This window comes from Trypanosoma conorhini (assembly GCF_003719485.1).
Source record: "Trypanosoma conorhini strain 025E chromosome Unknown Tco_14.4_contig_00431, whole genome shotgun sequence".
Lineage (NCBI taxonomy): Eukaryota > Euglenozoa > Kinetoplastea > Trypanosomatida > Trypanosomatidae > Trypanosoma > Trypanosoma conorhini.
In genome coordinates, this window is record NW_021704520.1 from 1 (window position 1) to 16,413 (window position 16,413).

The following is a 16,413-nucleotide window of genomic DNA, read 5'->3' on the forward strand; positions in this document are numbered from 1 at the left end:
TGGGGTGGGGGGCATCCATGCCGTTTTCCCCTAATTTATTCCTGACGCTGGGGAGCTCCTCCTAATATTTCTTTTTCTTTTATGCTTTTCTCTTTGGTTTTCCTCATGGCGTATTCAAGATAAAGTCATGGAGTTTCTTTCTCAATTTTACAATGATGATTCCTATCGGGAGTACCTGGATGCTAGTCCGTGTTTTTCGCTTGCGGTACTCAGTCGCAAAAGGCTTCGGATTGCTGAGGGGTTATTCCGTTTCTTTGACTCACACACGCGTTTTAGGGTAAATTACTATTCAGATCTGCAGTCTCTTTTCGCCAAGGGTGTGGAGAGCAGTTTGCCCTTAGAAGCTTCAGGTGTACTGAAGAGCGCTTGGTGTTCAAAGCACTGTAAGTTAAGGTGTAGTTGTCTTCTTGTTTGCTTGGACTGGGACCAGTTGGGAGAGACGGCGATAGATGAGGTTTGGTTGTCTGGTGTTTCTAGTCAGTTAAAAGAATATACACGCTCTTTCCGTAGCAAAGTCATTATTGCACTGACTACCGAAAATGAAATTCGAAACAGTGCAAACGCCACAGCGCAATTGGAAAAGCTTCAGTACAATATGAAAATGTTTCTTGGTCATGACTTTAAGAGCGTTTTGCCCCTGTTCGAATTGGGAATGGAGAAGGAGAGTGCCGAAAAACTTTTTGAAATGGCGTTGGAATTAGCTAGAAAGTATCATACGGATGAGGTTTTACGTTTAAAGAATTTCAAACTTGAGCCGAGTTATTCTTTGGTGCGACGTGATTTTAAAATAGGATGGCATTCCCTTGTTTTGAATGATACAAAATCGGCCCAAAAATATTTTGAAAGTTCGTATAGAATACTAAGAAAGCTAGCTCCACCTTGGCCAGCGATGGAGTTACGTGCCTGTGGCACCCTTCTTCTTCTTCGGGTATTATACAGTGGTTCTTTAGAATCGACTATTTCATCAGATGATATCTACTGTCGACTTGTCGAGGACCATATTATGTGGATTGGGAAGGCTCTTCGTTGCGGTTCCTCTGAAGTTAAGCATATGGCTAGATTTGTTCGGCTATTAATTGTGGGGGAATGCTATGAATGGTTGGTGCGAAATTGCCTTTATTTGTCTGCCGAGACTCGAAGAGATTATCTTGTTGCAGCAACAGGTGCGTTTGAGGAGGCTACTGAAATAAGCCAGTCACGTAATTCCCTACAAGAGCCAACGGTTGCTCCTGTATTTGTTGGTACAGAATGTTACCTTGGCACCCACAAGTTTATTTTCTGTAGTGAAACTTGCATCAAAGCTTTGCAGTTACGTGTGAAGAATCTACTGAGCGAACTTGAATCAGAGAGTAGTTTATGTCTGGACGCGCTGTATATTTCTTTCGGAGCTTATATCAACCTTCAAGCATGGGAACAGGTATTTTTTTGTATGGAAAATTTTCGGCAACGACGTATAGGAACTTACAGGGAAGCGGAGTTTGCTCACAAACTTTGGATCTCTGTCATGAACTCCACTAGCGGCAAACTCATCGAACAGAATCGAGAATATATTCTCTTTTCTTTGGTGTCACTCTGTTTTGGACCTGCCGTGGACGGGGTACAAAGGCATTATATGCAAAAATTTCTGGATTTGGTGAGGCAGAATGAATTGAAGCAGGTTAATCTATCCTATCCTAGAAGAGGGCATTTTGCACCCTTCACAGTATTGTGCAATTTTCAGTGTGATCATCATGTGTGTGCAACTCCAACGGAACTATATATTACACTTTTTACCGCTTCTGTTGAAGGCATTATTTTGGATGCGCTTTCTGTTACCGTTTCGAGGTTGTCTGGTGATGGGACAGAGAGTGCCAGTACATATTTAGCCTTCGATAAAGCTCTAAAGTTCAATTTAAATAACCCTTCTTCTGCTTGTCTCAAATTGACCCTTGATGAGCCGGGACTTTACCAATGTACGAGTGTTCGAGGGTGTGTAAATTGTGCTGGCATGCACCTAAATGTGGAGTGGAAGCTTGAAAAAAAACAAGTGCAGAACCGTTTTTACGAGAAAAGGAGAGGTTTGGGAGTTTTTCTGGCTTATTGCATCATAAGCCATGGGTATACGTAGTTCGACCGGCGTGTCAAGTCGAGATCGAGATTCCGAGCACTATTACAGCAATTGAAGGTGAGGAGTTAAATGTTGATGTTGTGATAATGTCGGAGAAGGATTTAAACGGAAAAGGTTCTCTTGTAATAAATTATGTCTCTGGTTTGTATGAATTCGCCTGCGACGCACTTCAGGGGAAACACAAGAGGAGGAGCGAAGGCCTTGGAAAGAGATACAGCGCCGTTTTATTGGATGATATTGGTCCTATAGCTCGTGATCATCCGTTAAGTGTCTCATTGAACTGCCGATGCCTCCGGGCTGGAAGGTACACGGCTCCTATTTTGTTTTATTACAACTCCGTAAATTACTCAGACATGGAAATTCTAAAAAGAATCTATTTGAATATTTTGTATCCTTTTTCTCCAACGTACACGTTTCTGAAGGTGTTACCGTGGATGGTGACACCTGTTAAAAGGGAGGTGTTGGTGAGATCTGAAACTACTCTCAGCGTGCCAGATGTCTCTCACTTCTCGATACAGCATGAAAAGTTTACGTTGCGTCATTCACGTTGTAGTACGAGGGACGATGTATCGACAATCCAGGGCAACCGAGATTCTCTTGTATATACCGCGCACACCGAAATGGAAGGCAATTCCGATAATTTTACTTTCACAAAGGGGGGAGAAGTTGTTCTTTTGGCCTCTATGGAAACTCAGGCCCTCCAAGGTTTGATAGTGGAAGATTTGGATGTTGTTTGTACACATTCGGCTTCACTTGTATCGCTGACAGTGGGTGAACTTCCTTGTCATCTTGAACATTTGGAAGTTTTGACATTGAGTATGAAGCTTCGTGTTCTGAATGTAGGAAAATTCTCTTTGGGTTTTATTCGAATGGCTCTAGCCCCAAGCAATGGAGTGCAGCGTATTGTTTCTGAGTTTCCTTTACCTGAAGTGAAAGTGGCGGATACACCTTTTGCGTTGACACTGAGGTGTCCTTCGATTGCTATTATTGGTACTCCATTCCTTATTTCGTTTGATGTGACTAACAAAACAGAGCAAGTTCAAAACTGTGAGTTGGTGGTGGAGAAAAATGACGATTGCTTTTTAATAGCTGGAAGAATGCAGTGGAGCTTTTGTCTAGCCCCTAATGCTATCAAATCGACAGAATTAACATTGCAACCGCTTCGTATTGGCACAATTCCGTTACCATATTTTTATTTGCGACACTTTACAGGCGCGGTATCTGGATTGGGCGCCGCGTGTGTAAGTGGTTCACAGAGGATCTGTGTCTTGCCCCCCTGATTGCATCATCTTGACAAAGAAACTGTTTGCTTTGAATGTTTGTAATAATTAGAAAATGAAGTTCTCTGAAGTTTGAATCCGTAAACGGGTCCAATTCACTTCTTGTTTTTTTTTATTTATTTTTTTTTGTTGACACTCATGGGGAAGACAGAGGCCGGAAACAACAACAAAAGCAATAAAACGAAAGACATCAGGAAGACTGAGTATAGAGCTGCACGGCGTCGTCCATGGAAGAGGAAAAACTGGATGTGATACTTCAAAGAGCGGTGTCAATGGGTCTCAACTGTGATGCGGGCACCCTTGGGAAACTACGGCAAGTGCCTCTTCTTTACTTGGCCCGCATGATGGGTAAATATCTGACGTATGAGAAGCATATCACTGAAGCGCTCTCTGTTTTGAGTCTAGCAACGGCAAAACGAGAAAATCTGCAGGATGACGAGGCTGTGGTTGTGCTGAAATTTTTCTCAGGAAAACTTTCCTCGTTACAGACAGTTGAAACCTCTGTGGAATGCATAGCGAGGGTTATTGAAGCCTTGTCCACGCAACGGCCGTGTAGCGAGAACGTTTTTGCTGAGTTAGCCCATGGTTTCTTGGCCAATGTTAGGTTTCAGGCATTGCCAACGAATGTCCGGCGGAGTGGATTTAAAATTATTAACTACATGCTCTCAGAGGCTTCTGCGCCATGGCTTACCACGCCTGTTCTCCGTCTGCTTCTAGAAGCCATGGATGCGGAAGGAGAACCGGAACTTGTCGCAAAAATGTTTGAGTTTTCACTACTTTATAAGTACCTTTGCGGATAGCAGTAGCCTAGTTCCTCTGAAGGAAGAATATTTTGATAGTCTCTCCAGTTACTTTCCAGTCGTATTTTCGCAGCCGCCAGGGTGCACAGTGACGCGAGATGAATTGAAACGACGTCTCACCCGCTGTATGACTCGTCCCCTCTACCTGGATTCTTGCGTCTCATTCATCCTCTCGAGGCTGTCGTCTCCGTCGTCCGTTGTGAAGCAGGAGTCTATAGCCGTCCTCTTGGAACTCTACTCTTCGAATTCGGGTCACAGTATGGATGAGTTGAGTCCCCATATCCTTTGTGTTGTGAGCCACCTGCGGAATGAAGTTATCAAGAGTGTATCACTGGGTTGGAATGAAGGGGACTCATACCTACGAGACTGCATGCAACTTTTGGGTTCTATTGGCAAGAGATCTCACGGGGCTTCGTCATCCGTCATCGCTTCCTGGATGGACCCGGTAACTAGCGGCGCCTTGTCCAGTTTGGGTTCTGGGCAAGCTGTCTGCTCTGCGTATGCCACTATGTTGTATCACTTGGCTTGCAGCGATGTCTCTTGTGGTGTTGCCCTCTTGTCCCATTTTCTGCCGCTGTTATTGTTGAACCTGCGCAACGAATTTGATGGTGAGAGTGAAAATGCTTTGATTATCCTCTCGGCGTTTTTGATGGGCATTTTGGATTTATGCAACTCTGAAGAGTTGCGTCGCGGATTGCCGTCGCCCCGGGCAGAGGTGAAGCGAAGTCTGGAATTGAACTTGCCAGATCTACTCCGGGTCGTGAAAAACCTCTTACGGGGTCTCAGCACGGCTGGGGCATCGTTAAAGCTCGTCGGGTGTGAACTACTTTCATCCCTATTGTGCTTGGATGCATGTCTGTGTCAGTGGCTGCCTGTGGAACTGCTTCACTCGTCGTGTGAACATCTACTCTTGATTTGTTTACAGAGCGATGAGGAACTTTGCACGAAGGTTGCCAGTCTTCTCTCTCGCATCGGTCTTCTGGAGGGGAATGCCTTAACGGACGTTCTCCCTCGCGTAATCGGCACAGAAAAGGTGTTTACCAGGACTGGAATTGTGAATCTTTTTAATGCGCTTTTGAAGTCCTCTGTTTCCACCGCTCTTCTGGCATTGGAGCTTTTGTTGCACTCCTCCTCGTCTTCGGTTGCGGCCCGGCTTTCAGAAACGGAGTTGTTTTCCTTGTGCGGGCATGCTCTTGCAGCAAGTACGGACTTCCCAGAAGAGGCCATATTGCACTTGTTGCAACTTGTGGTTACTAAAAACTCGCCCGCAAGCTTTGAATTCTTGTGTGAGCTGCTTCTCAGGATTCCTTTGTCGCTACGCCTGAAAACCGTGCTGCGGATGGTTGGTGAAAATCGGTGCTGCATCCTGACCATTGCACTGCTTGCCTCCTCCGACTCGGACGTGTACCAGGTTGCGGAGACCCCAGAGCGCTGGGTGGCGGAGATGTTGAACGCCGTCCGCGAAGAGAAGCCGCCAGGCGTGGCGCTGCAGGGAGTGTCGGCGGTATGCCTCCATGCGCCAAAGGCGGCAGAGGATTTTTTGGCAGGGTCAGCAGTGCTGGAGCCAAAACTTCAGTTCGCCGTGTATGCGGCTACCGCGCGTGGCCTCTTAAGAAGAAGCGTGGAAACGAATGACACGGTGGAGGGTATAACATTGAAGCTAATGGACGCACTTTGTAGTGGCGTAGACATTGAGGAGGCCTTGACCACCACTTTTTTTTCTCCTTCCTCAGGTCCGAAGAAGGCTGTGACGCTTCTCGTTCCACTTGTTCAGTGCCTACGGAGCAGAGAGACTCTTATGCCAGAGACCTCATTGCGGGTTCTGCTTCAACTGCTTCTGAAGGAGCCGCTGGGCTCGGACTTCGATGGGGGGGCTATTCTGGAAGTATGCGAGTGTGTGGCACGACAGGAACCCACAGAAGGCCATATTATTCGCCTCGTCGAGCTGTTGGGGTGTATAAGCTCTCGGACAGGCTCCAAAGACTTTTTTATGAGGCGGCTTATGGCAAACGATGCTGCACTCTTTGAGGCATTGCTGAGTGCCGTGCGTTCGCCAGACCTGCAGACGCGGTGCAATTCCTTACGCCTCCTGTCGGAGGTGGCTGTCTTTGCGGTGCAGATCCACGCAACGACTAACGAGGAGGACGTGAAGTATAAAAACTCCGTTGCAAAGGCGCGGGATGGGGTGCTGCATCTGACACAATCTTCCCTGGCGGATCACAAACGCCTGGTGCGTCGCGCCGCCGCGCATTGCCGGCATCAGTGGTATAAATTAAGGTGACACATCTCGCTGGGTGTGCTCTCCCTGCCCCCCATTGAGGGGGTTAACTCCATCGCCAACCTCGCCACCACTACACACATACCCGTTTGTTTGCGTATTTGTCGCATCTTCACCCCACCCACCCACCCGCCCACCCGCTCACTGTCCACGAAAGAGGTGCTTGTTTTCACTGCAGGTATTTGATTTATTTATTTTTACTTTTCGCTGCGGTGTTTTGTTATTCCTACCATCTTGTTTTTTTTTGTAAGGGTGAATAATAAAGAAAACAAAAACATGAGGATCGTCGTCTTTCTGGATGTCCGGAGCGGGGAACTCGGTGCTGCTGTTGCAGCAGAAGCAGCCCTTGCGGGTGAGCCTGTCGAAATTGTGCCGTGCCGCAGTTCCCTGGTCCAGGCCCTGCGTCGCCGGGACACGCAGCAGCAGGGCGGAAGCGACACCTTCACCTGCCTCATCACGGAGGAGAGGAGCCTGAAGGATGCGGGCGTTGTGTATGCCCTGTTCTGCAGCCGCATTCCCGTTCTCGCGCTGGGAGAAGGCAGCATCGCCCCCGCCTCGATTCCCCTGCTGGAGACTATTAGTTCCCTTTCAGTGGATAGGTCCGGCGGCCTTCTTGTGGCGCAGCTACGTGCCGTAAAGGCGTTTTTTGCCTTTGACAAGAGCAAGACCCAGGTCATTGTGTTTGAGGGCGGCGACGGAGTGGGGAAGGCGACGCAAGCGAGACTGCTGCTCCGCCGCCTTGCGTCTGAGGGGCAGCGCGTATCGCATTATGAGTTCCCATCTGAACGAAACCGGTACGGGGACCTTCTTCGAGAGATTCTCTCCGGAAAGAAGGGAGGCATAAAAGACTTGGATCCCAGGTTGTTTAGCTTGTTGTTCTCCATGAATCGCTTTGCCTGCTTGCCGGAGCTTCAGTACTGGGTGCGCCGTGGGACGAAGATTGTTCTGGACCGGTACTACACGGCAAATTGCGGGCACCAGGCTTCAAAGTTCCCAGAGGAGGAACGAATTGCGTTTATTTTCCATCTGCACTTGATGGAAGTCTCCTGGCTGCGGCTTCCGCCGGCCAACCTTGTGCTCTACCTGGACCTCCCCCCGCAGGCCGCGCTCTCTGCGATGAAGGTGGACCCACACCGCGGCCCACTCGACATTCATGAAACGGCGCAAAACACGTACAAGGAGAGTGTTAGAAACACGTATTTGTGGTGCTGCGCAAAATTGCCCCACTGGTTTCATATACGTTGCTGCGATGACACAGCCTCGCGCTCAAGTCCGGAGGAAACACACGATAAGGTGTACGAAGCGATGACGCACCATCTTGCCCTCATAAAAGAGTAGACCCAACAGTTGACATCTTTCCGTTGGAACGGAGGGGGCGAAGTATATAATATTGCCTTATACGCGTCCTTGTGTGCCTCCTGCCTCNGTTTTTTTTTTGTCGTCGTCGTCGATGTGTGCCTTTATCTTTGCTTCCCATCTGAGCTGGCATCCTCTTTTATGTCTCTGTGCAACTTCCTTGGTTCTTCTCTTCGCTTCCGTGGTAGGTGCGGGGAGGATGGCGGCGAAGGTTCACGTGGACAGGGCGAAGAAGCTTTCGCAGCTGGCGAAGAAAACTTCGACTGTTCGCCGCAGTCGTGCTTCTCCACGGCTGTACATGAAGGGCACCCTGTCCGGCTACACAAGGGGACTGCACGGTCAGAACAAGAACACCGCTCTGATTCGTGTTGAGAACGTCAATACGGCGGAGGATGCCAAGTGGTACGTCGGGAAGCGTGTCTGCTACGTGTACCATGGCTACAAGGTGAAGCGCTGCGTGCGCTGGTCAAAGGCCCCGGCGCGCCGCAGCAACACGCGCGCGATGTGGGGCCGTGTGACGAGGCCTCACGGAGGGTCTGGTGTGGTGCGCGCGAAGTTCAACAGCCCGCTTCCTGCGTCGGCGATTGGACGAAGGATCCGGGTGTACCTGTACCCAAGCCGCGTTTAACTCCCCTTGCGTTGTCTTGTTTCCTGCTTCTTTGTTGTTGTTTTTTTATTCGTTTTTTTTTTGCCTCTGCCTGCGTGCACGCGCCTTGTCCTCTGCAGTCCCTCGCACTGCGCTGAGGACGTGTTTTCACTGCACCTCTTTCCACCGGCGTTGCTGTCGTGCCCCTCGAAGCTGTCACCCCTGTCCCCCTTCTCTTTTCGTTGAGTACCGCGAAAAAGCATGATGCACCGGCGTGAAATGGAGAAATGAATAAAGGAGGAGCTGCCACCACAGTCGTTGGCTGTCAATATAGTTGCGTGTTTACGTCGTGTGCAGTATACCACACACCGTTTCCGGTCGTGCGCCTCGCCAGGGATGACGCCTGGGAGGGGCGGACTGTGATGGCCGTTCTCGGCAACGGGCGCGGCGCTGGGCCCTCGACGCTGGTCAGCCTCGACCTTGGCAGTGAGCGGGCATCTAGTTTTTGGCAGCTGCTGACCGAGGGCCAGCGCGTGGGTTTGCCAGTCTCGCACTTGTGCCTGGGCGTGACAGCCGATGCGTCGCGCTCGCTCTGCTGCGCAGTTCTGCTTGAGAAAACTGGCAACCCGCCTGTTCCCACTTCGACAGCCTTTTTTTACAGCTTTGGCGACGGCGAGGCCCCGAGGCTTCACGGCACCTTGACCTCTTGCCACAGTTGCGCCTTTCACCGCGACGGACTGTGGTGTCTGTCGCAGTCAAAAAGAGAGTCTAACTCAGGTGTCTTGCGTCTGTCGTTCAATGAATTGGCTGGGGCCGCACGGCTGGATCTGGCCGCTGGTAATTCCGCCTTTCGGAGAGTCGTTACTGCCCCCATTTCTCTGGAGGCCGTGGATGACAATGTTGCCCATATTTTCACGGCTCACGGTGTCCTTCGCTGCGACGCCAGGATGAAAGGGCTGCAATGGATTTGGCAGTCGAGGGAGCATCTCATTTCCGGCGTCGGGTGTAAGGGCGGGGAGCGGATTGTGCTTTCGTCGGAAGACGACACGGTCCTGGTGTTTGACGTCCGCCAGGCGCAGCAGGCCATGTACGAGGCGAATGCGTCCTTTCCGGTTGCCTTGCGCTCGTCAAGAGGTGGAAACGTGGTGCTTGCCACCTCCCGCCGTCAGGTGGGCGTCTTCCACGTGGAACAGCTGGAGTTCTTGGGGGCGTTTGATAGCCCAGGCGGGGTGCTTGACGCCACTCCGTTAGGCGAGGAGCAGCACGCAGTTCAAGTGGTCTCTGTGACCGCCGACGGCTGCCTGTGTGACTGGACGATGGAGTTTTAAGAAGCAGGCTCCCGTCGGCAGGAGAAGTTCAATCTGAGCGACACGCAAGGGCTGAAAGAGAGCCCTGTGAACCACGTGGTATCCGTAGAGTTGTTGTTTTTTTTTTCACGTTTCTCGCCATGCTGCGTCTTCCGCGCCACGAGGGTCCCGGGTAGGCACCCCGCCAGCGCCGCCGGCTTACCGTGGGGGGCGCTGCGCATGAACAGCCGCACACCGGCTCTCTTGCCGAGGAGTACGCCAGGAAGTGTGCCTCCCTGAGGAGTGCGTGCTGGGTGCATGGCAGGCGAGTGCCCAAGGCGCCACACTGTTTTGGCCTTCCCCATTCAGTTCTGGTTTTCAATGCTTTGGCTTTTTCTGGTGGATCTAAAGTGCGGCGTGGGAAGAACGAAAACAGTAAAAAGCGGTTGCACAGACAAGTCTCTTTCACGTGATTTGCTGTGTGTTTTTCTTGTTGCTTTAGCTTCGGTACTTTGTCCTTTAATTCTTTTCGTATTACGGAAATTAGCAAGGAATGGCGTCGGACGGAAAGCATTACGCTCAGCCAGGATATGGGCAGCCCTACCTGCCAGGTTACGGACAGCCGCAGTCAGGATATGGGCAGCCTTACCAGCCCGGTTACGGACAGCCGCAGTCAGGATATGGGCAGCCTTACCAGCCCGGTTGCGGACAGCCACAGCCAGGATATGGGCAGCCTTACCAGCCCGGTTACGTACAGCCACAGCCAGGATATGGGCAGCCTTACCAGCCCGATTACGGGCAGCCGAAGCCAGGGTATGGGCAGCCTTACCAGCCCGGTTACGGACAAGCAGCTTCTGGCAATGCCCTACCTGTTGGTAGTACGCCGGTGCCGCCTGCCACCACTACACCGGCTGTACCTGCCCAGCCATCGTACTTTGATTACACAGCGCCGGCTAGTTACGCTGAGGTTCAGCAGTGGGAGGGCTCGCATGAATGGGCGACAAGCATGTGCCATGCGCCATGTAGCGAGCCATGTTTCTGTCTTGCCGCGTGTTTTTGCCCATGTTGTTGTACTATCATGCAACGCAAGAAACTACTGCTCGGTGACTGGTCTCGTTACATCTGCTGCGCTGGACTCTGTGGAAATCTTAATTGTTGCGCCGGCGATTCCCTTGGGCCCTGTTGTATGTGCTTGGAGGCTAGCTTATTTCTTGGATGTGCTGTACACGGCAACCGGTTCATGGTACTTCAGCACTATAATCTTGAGAATGATTGTTGTGACACCGCTGTGATGTGCCTTGCATGTATTCTGGGCGTGTTGGCTATGATATTGCATAATGATTCCGTAAAAATGCTAGCGGACATCGCCTTTTATGCCACAATTGGGTGTATGCTGGCTCAACATGAGCATCAGATGAAGAAGTTTGGCTATCCAAGGGGACAGAACATGGTGTAAGACAATAGATGGGCCTCACTTAACGCATATCTTATGGTCAAGAGCAGGCGCATGGGGCTGAGGTTGCAAGAGAAAAAGACGTGGGTGTGCGTGCATTACCGGGAGCTGCCAGATGTGCGTATTTCCTTTGTTACTCTGCTGAGGGACGGCCATAACTTCGTTGGGTTTTGTGGAGGTGGCTTGCGAGCAAAGGTGCAGTCCCATCCTTTCCTGCTCTGTATGTTGTTCTTGTTGTGGTTGTTCTATTTTGTTCGGAGGTTGAATACGCTAGGTCTTTACTTTTTTTTTTTTCTATTTTTTTTCCTTTTTTTTTGTTGGTTTTTTTTCTTGCACTGTTTCGTTACTGGGCATCATGAAGTGACCTCCGACGAAGCCGCGCTGGGAGGGGGCACGAGCGCAGTTGTTTTCCCTCACCCTGTAGTGCCGTCCCCAGCCACGTAACCTTCCAGTCACTAGCAACCCCCTCCACGCTGGGGGAGTCCCGCGGTTGCGGGCCCTGCGGCGACTTTCACTTTGTGCGTCTGTTGGAGAAGGCGCAGTTATCAAAGATTGACGCGTCCGCCGCTTACCGTTTTGCGGGTGCGTAATGCTCCCCGTGTACATATTGGAGTGCTGGGCGCGCGCTGACCCCGGGGGAACAAAAAGGAATGCGATCTCCCTTTTGCTATTTTCTTTCCTCGGCTTGTAGGCGTAGGTGGTGTGGCCTCCTCCAGGCGCCCATTGCCGTTTCTCTGCGTGTTGTGGCTGTTGTTTCTTTTATTCTGCCCTGAAGATGGAGGCGGGCGGCGGCGATGGGACGCAGCGGTCGTTGATCGGGCGGCAGGTTTTTTTTTTCCATCCCGTGCGGGCCTGGGAGCAGGTCGTGGTCGCAGGCATGGGGGAGCCGCAGGAGAGGGCAGCGGTGGCGGTTGTCCGTTGCAACTCCGGCGAGACGTTCAGCGTCGCCGTGGGCGCGGACTCGCTCTTTGTCCCCAACACCGCGGGCGCCTTGAGCTCCTTCCCCGACGATCTCCTGGAGTTGCCTGAGCTGCACGATGCGCTTCTTCTCCATGTGCTGCGGGGGCGGCATGCGAGGGACCTAACGTACATGCGCATCGGAGAGATGGTGCTGTCGGTGAACCCCCACAAGCGCATCGCGGCCCAGATGGACAGGTGCATGGGGGCCTACCTTAGCCACCTCGACGCGGCACAGCTGCCGCCGGGCCTCGCCCCGCACGTCTGGGGCGTGGCGCATCGGGCATATGTCGAGATGCGGGCCCGGCAGGTGAACTACTCCATTATTGCCTCGGGGGAGAGCGGCAGTGGAAAAACGGAGGCGTGCAAAAAAATGCTGAAATACTTGTGTGCGGCGTCGGAGCGGGTGGGCACCGATGCCGCCGTCGGCAAACGCATGCAGCGCATCAGTGAACGGGTGCAGCTGAGTAGCGTCGTGCTGGAGTCGTTTGGAAACGCCAAGACTGTGAAGAACGACAACAGCTCCCGGTTTGGTAAATTTATGGAGGTACAGTTTGATGCGAAGGGCGTCATGGTGGGGTTGCGGGTCACGCCGTTCCTGCTGGAGCGCTCCCGTGCCGTCACGTGCGGCGCAGACGAGCGCGTGTATCACGTCTTTTACCAACTGGTCGCCGGAGCCGACGCGGCCTCGCGGCAACGCCTCCGGCTCGGGTCCGCCCGGGATTTTGTCCTGCTGGGCAAAGGCGGCTGTCTCCCTTTGAAGACGGGCGACACGGATGACGCTAGGGCCTTTCAGGTGTTGCAGGCTGCCCTGACGAGCCTCGGGTTTTCCGAGGAGGAGCAGCAGACCCTCTGGAGCGTTGTGGGGGCCGTTCTGCACCTGCAGAACATCACGTTTGAGATGCGGCGGGCCGACGACTCCGCCGTGCTGGGCGACGGCGACGCGCAGACCGCGGCGTTTGTCGCCGGGCAGCTGCTGCGCCTCCCCGATCCGGCGGTGTTCGTGGCGTGCCTCACAACAAGCACCGTCGTCGTCGGCGGCGATCGCGTGACGAAAAAGCTTTCGCTGCAGAAGGCCGGCGACCAGCGCGACAGCATCTGCAAGTTCCTCTACTCCAAGCTATTCCTCTTCGTCGTGCAGAAGGTCAACGCGGCCACCGCGAGTGGGGCGGACTTTGACCACGCGGAGGTTTCGCGCTCGCCGGCGGAGCATCTACTGTCCTGCGGCCTGTCTCCGCCGCCGACGACATGGATCGCGCTGCTGGACATCTTTGGCTTTGAGGACTTTCCGGTGAACTCGCTGGAGCAGTTTTGCATCAACCTCGCCAACGAGTCCTTGCAGCGGCAGTACACGGAGAAAATGTTTCTCGCCGACATGGAGGAGATGCGCACGGAGGGGGTGGAACCCAACATCACGGAGTTTGTAGATAACCAGCTCTGCCTGGTGCTTCTGCAGGGCTCGAAGAACTCCATCATCTCGCACTTGGACGACGCCTCGCGGCTGGATGTGCAGCGCTCGCACACAAACCCAGACTTTGCGTTTCTCAACGCCATCACGTCGGCGTTTTGCCCAGACTATCAGTCAGCGCCCGGGAAGGCGCTGCGGAGTGTGCTGGACCGCGACGAGGCGCTGCGCACCCCCGCTGACTACTTTTACCGGGGGCGCCTGGACGACAGCAGCTTCACGGTGCGGCACTACGCGGGGGACGTCAAGTACTGCGTCAACGGCTTCGTGGAGAAAAACAACGACTACGTGAAGGATGCCTGTGCGCAGACGCTGCAGAACACCACCTCCTGGGCGCTTCGAGACGTGATGGGGACGACCGACGCCATGGTGGGCTTGCTGGGCGACGCAAACGGGCCGGGGTCCCCCGCGCCCGCCACCGCACGTGCGGCGCGCCACACCGTCGCCTCAACCTTTCGCAACTCGCTGCGTCTCCTGATGGAAATGCTGAACAGCAGCGAGTGTAACTGGGTGCGCTGCATCCGCCCCCACGCGAGGCGACAGGCGGGCCTGTTTGACGGAAAGCTGGTGCTGGAGCAACTCGTGGCGACCGGAGTGCTGAGCACCGTGTGGCAGCGCCAGTGCAACTACCCGTTTCGCCTCAGCTGCGGGGAGTTTGTCCGCCACTATCACCTCTTCGACCCGTCAAGCCCGTCACTGCGGGCAAACATGCCGCTTAGGGGCAAATGCTTGGCGTTGCTGCAGACAGCCGGGATCAGCGAAAAGGCAGCTCAAGTGGGAAGCGCTCGTGTATTTCTTACGGCAGACGCACACCGAATGTTGGAGGCCCGGCGGGCGCAACGCGCGCAGGCCGCGGTGATGGTTGTGGAACAGTACCTGGCCGCCTTCGCCGCCCGCGCGTATGTGCGTCTGGTGTGTGTGACTCGCCACACCGTCAAATTGCAACGTATCTTCCGGGGCAACGTGCGCATACGACGATGTGTGCGTCAGTACTATGCGGAACTGCGTCGCAAACGCCAGGAACGTTTTTTGGAGTTAACAAAAGCGGCGCTGCGTGCCGAGGCAAGCGCCCGTGCGGCGTTGCGCAACGAACGCGAGTGCGATGTGCGGAAGGAGTGGCTGGAGTTTCGTACCCGTCTTATCCCGCTAGTGGCGGCCGTGCTGCGAAACTTGAATGTGGTAGAGGCGAGGCGGAGGGAAGATACTTGCGCACAGGCTTTTTTGCGCTACGACGCGCTGCGGGACGCGTTTCTGCGGGGGTCCGTCACGGCGTTGGAGCGGCAGCGGCAACGCGTAGCCATGAAGCGGGCGATGGACGCCAAGGAGCGTTCGGACCTGCTGGGCGGGGCTCTGGAGGCGTTGCGGGCGGTGGCCGTCGAAGAGGAGGCCGCCTTTCGAGAGTTGCACGACAACGTCCTTGCCCCGGCGGTGAGGCGGCTGAGAGCGCAGGCCCGTCGCATTCGACGGCTGCGGCGGTGGAGGGATAAGCGTTTGCGGGAGCTGCACGACGCGCTGGCCTCCGAGGGGCGGCGTTGGGCCGTGGTGGAGGCCGAGGCGCTGCATCGCGAGGCGGCACGGTGGCGCCGGATTGTCGGGGAGGAGGCGTACGTGCAGGAGATGCGGTACTTCGCCGCCCTCGCGGGGGGAGGCTCCGCCGCGTCGCCCGTCTTCCGCGCCTTCCTGCGGGAGGGCGTCCCCTCGGCGGTGCTGCACACCCCCCTCCGCGTCAGTCCCCGGGCGGCGGCGTCCATCGGGGGCGTCGCCTCGTTTCGCGGCTACAGAGACTACATGCGGGGCGAGTTTCACCGCGTCCGCGGGAGCGGGACGGCGCCGGACTATCGACCACACGCGCACCGCGCCGAGGAGCCTTGTGAGCTCTGCAGCTTTGCGCTGCACCCACCGCCGCGGGAGGCCGCCGCTCTGTCCCCCACGCCGCGCCCAACACCGCGTCGACTCGAGGATGAGTACGGCGACAGCGACGACAGCTTCGACGAGCTCCGTTACGAAGGAAGGCGCGGTGGAACATGAGGCCACGCCTGCCATTTGAATAACGCGAAGCCTATCGCAATTGGTATTATTCTTTTTTTTTTTCCTATCGCTTTGTTTATTTTTTTCGCCAGTGGCGGGGGAACGGGGTGCGTTTCCGCGCCCGCCCCATTGTGGCTGCTTTGGTTTGCTGGCGAGTGTATTTCCCGCGGGCGTGTGCGACGACGCGGCCACGCGCCCGCCCCTGCCGCTGCCCACGCCGCCCGCGCACCTCGTCCTGCCTCTCTCCCTCCTCCCCTCCTCCGCAGCATTCGCCCAGGCGCAAGTCCCCAGCCATGACCAGCACCGTTAACGCCGCGGTGCTTAAGTACCTCGAAGAGCACCACCCCGACGTCGCCCGCGCATTTCAGCGCGAGGCGTCCATCTCTAATCGCCGCCGCCGCCCAAACGGTATAACGGTGGAGGCACTCCTTGCGTCTCAACACGCTGGTGTGAAGCGCCCGCGCGACGAACTCTTGTCAGAAGACGAGGAACTTGTCCAAAACAAGAGCAGAACTGCGCGCAAGGCCGCTGTCCCATACAGCTCCGACGACGACGACGATGAGCCCGTGCGGAAGCCGGCGCCGAAGGCCAATGCGTCATCCGCAGTGAAGCCCGCTGCAAATAAGGCCGCTGTCCTGGAGAGCTCCGACGACGACGACGATGAGCCCGTGCGGAAGCCGGCGCCGAAGGCCAATGCGTCATCCGCAGTGAAGCCCGCTGCAAATAAGGCCGCTGTCCTGGAGAGCTCGACGACGACGGATGAGCCCGTGCGGAAGCCGGCGCTGAAGGCCAATGCGTCATCCGCAATGAAGCCCCG

The 16,413-nt window shown here is 54.6% G+C and overlaps 11 protein-coding genes across 11 annotated transcripts, besides 7 other annotated features; 10 read left to right on the top strand and 1 right to left on the bottom strand.

Annotated features, from left to right (window-relative positions):
* Positions 1 to 67: 67 nt before the first annotated feature.
* Positions 68 to 102: a microsatellite.
* A 25-nt stretch (positions 103 to 127) lies between these two features.
* Positions 128 to 2,107, top strand: Tco025E_06408 (uncharacterized protein; the record flags this gene model as incomplete). Its single annotated transcript, XM_029373285.1, has 1 exon — positions 128 to 2,107. One exon carries the CDS (start codon positions 128 to 130, stop codon positions 2,105 to 2,107), a length of 1,980 nt encoding a protein of 659 aa, XP_029226589.1.
* Positions 2,108 to 2,193: 86 nt separating this feature from the next.
* Tco025E_06409 (uncharacterized protein) lies at positions 2,194 to 3,387 on the top strand (the record flags this gene model as incomplete). The annotated part of the gene is made up of 1 exon (XM_029373286.1): positions 2,194 to 3,387. The coding sequence occupies one exon, from the start codon at positions 2,194 to 2,196 to the stop codon at positions 3,385 to 3,387; it is 1,194 nt and encodes a 397-aa protein (XP_029226590.1).
* A 99-nt stretch (positions 3,388 to 3,486) lies between these two features.
* Positions 3,487 to 3,518: a microsatellite.
* Positions 3,519 to 3,614: 96 nt separating this feature from the next.
* On the top strand, positions 3,615 to 4,187 carry Tco025E_06410 (putative folate/biopterin transporter; the record flags this gene model as incomplete). The annotated part of the gene is made up of 1 exon (XM_029373287.1): positions 3,615 to 4,187. One exon carries the CDS (start codon positions 3,615 to 3,617, stop codon positions 4,185 to 4,187), a length of 573 nt encoding a protein of 190 aa, XP_029226591.1.
* A 127-nt stretch (positions 4,188 to 4,314) lies between these two features.
* On the top strand, positions 4,315 to 6,468 carry Tco025E_06411 (putative folate/biopterin transporter; the record flags this gene model as incomplete). The annotated part of the gene is made up of 1 exon (XM_029373288.1): positions 4,315 to 6,468. One exon carries the CDS (start codon positions 4,315 to 4,317, stop codon positions 6,466 to 6,468), a length of 2,154 nt encoding a protein of 717 aa, XP_029226592.1.
* A 113-nt stretch (positions 6,469 to 6,581) lies between these two features.
* Positions 6,582 to 6,610: a microsatellite.
* A 131-nt stretch (positions 6,611 to 6,741) lies between these two features.
* Positions 6,742 to 7,803, top strand: Tco025E_06412 (thymidylate kinase; the record flags this gene model as incomplete). The annotated part of the gene is made up of 1 exon (XM_029373289.1): positions 6,742 to 7,803. The coding sequence occupies one exon, from the start codon at positions 6,742 to 6,744 to the stop codon at positions 7,801 to 7,803; it is 1,062 nt and encodes a 353-aa protein (XP_029226593.1).
* Positions 7,804 to 8,020: 217 nt separating this feature from the next.
* Positions 8,021 to 8,449, top strand: Tco025E_06413 (60S ribosomal protein L35A; the record flags this gene model as incomplete). The annotated part of the gene is made up of 1 exon (XM_029373290.1): positions 8,021 to 8,449. The coding sequence occupies one exon, from the start codon at positions 8,021 to 8,023 to the stop codon at positions 8,447 to 8,449; it is 429 nt and encodes a 142-aa protein (XP_029226594.1).
* Positions 8,450 to 8,476: 27 nt separating this feature from the next.
* Positions 8,477 to 8,511: a microsatellite.
* A 318-nt stretch (positions 8,512 to 8,829) lies between these two features.
* Positions 8,830 to 9,735, top strand: Tco025E_06414 (uncharacterized protein; the record flags this gene model as incomplete). The annotated part of the gene is made up of 1 exon (XM_029373291.1): positions 8,830 to 9,735. One exon carries the CDS (start codon positions 8,830 to 8,832, stop codon positions 9,733 to 9,735), a length of 906 nt encoding a protein of 301 aa, XP_029226595.1.
* Tco025E_06415 (uncharacterized protein) lies at positions 9,732 to 10,058 on the bottom strand (the record flags this gene model as incomplete). The annotated part of the gene is made up of 1 exon (XM_029373292.1): positions 9,732 to 10,058. The coding sequence occupies one exon, from the start codon at positions 10,056 to 10,058 to the stop codon at positions 9,732 to 9,734; it is 327 nt and encodes a 108-aa protein (XP_029226596.1).
* Positions 10,059 to 10,246: 188 nt separating this feature from the next.
* Positions 10,247 to 11,149, top strand: Tco025E_06416 (uncharacterized protein; the record flags this gene model as incomplete). The annotated part of the gene is made up of 1 exon (XM_029373293.1): positions 10,247 to 11,149. One exon carries the CDS (start codon positions 10,247 to 10,249, stop codon positions 11,147 to 11,149), a length of 903 nt encoding a protein of 300 aa, XP_029226597.1.
* Positions 11,150 to 11,365: 216 nt separating this feature from the next.
* Positions 11,366 to 11,401: a microsatellite.
* Positions 11,402 to 11,428: 27 nt separating this feature from the next.
* Positions 11,429 to 11,478: a microsatellite.
* A 443-nt stretch (positions 11,479 to 11,921) lies between these two features.
* Tco025E_06417 (putative myosin heavy chain) lies at positions 11,922 to 15,596 on the top strand (the record flags this gene model as incomplete). Its single annotated transcript, XM_029373294.1, has 1 exon — positions 11,922 to 15,596. The coding sequence occupies one exon, from the start codon at positions 11,922 to 11,924 to the stop codon at positions 15,594 to 15,596; it is 3,675 nt and encodes a 1,224-aa protein (XP_029226598.1).
* Positions 15,597 to 15,788: 192 nt separating this feature from the next.
* Positions 15,789 to 15,845: a microsatellite.
* A 44-nt stretch (positions 15,846 to 15,889) lies between these two features.
* Positions 15,890 to 16,411, top strand: Tco025E_06418 (uncharacterized protein; the record flags this gene model as incomplete). The annotated part of the gene is made up of 1 exon (XM_029373295.1): positions 15,890 to 16,411. A coding segment is annotated over one exon (522 nt), but the record flags the coding sequence as incomplete, so codon positions are not given.
* Positions 16,412 to 16,413: the final 2 nt, after the last annotated feature.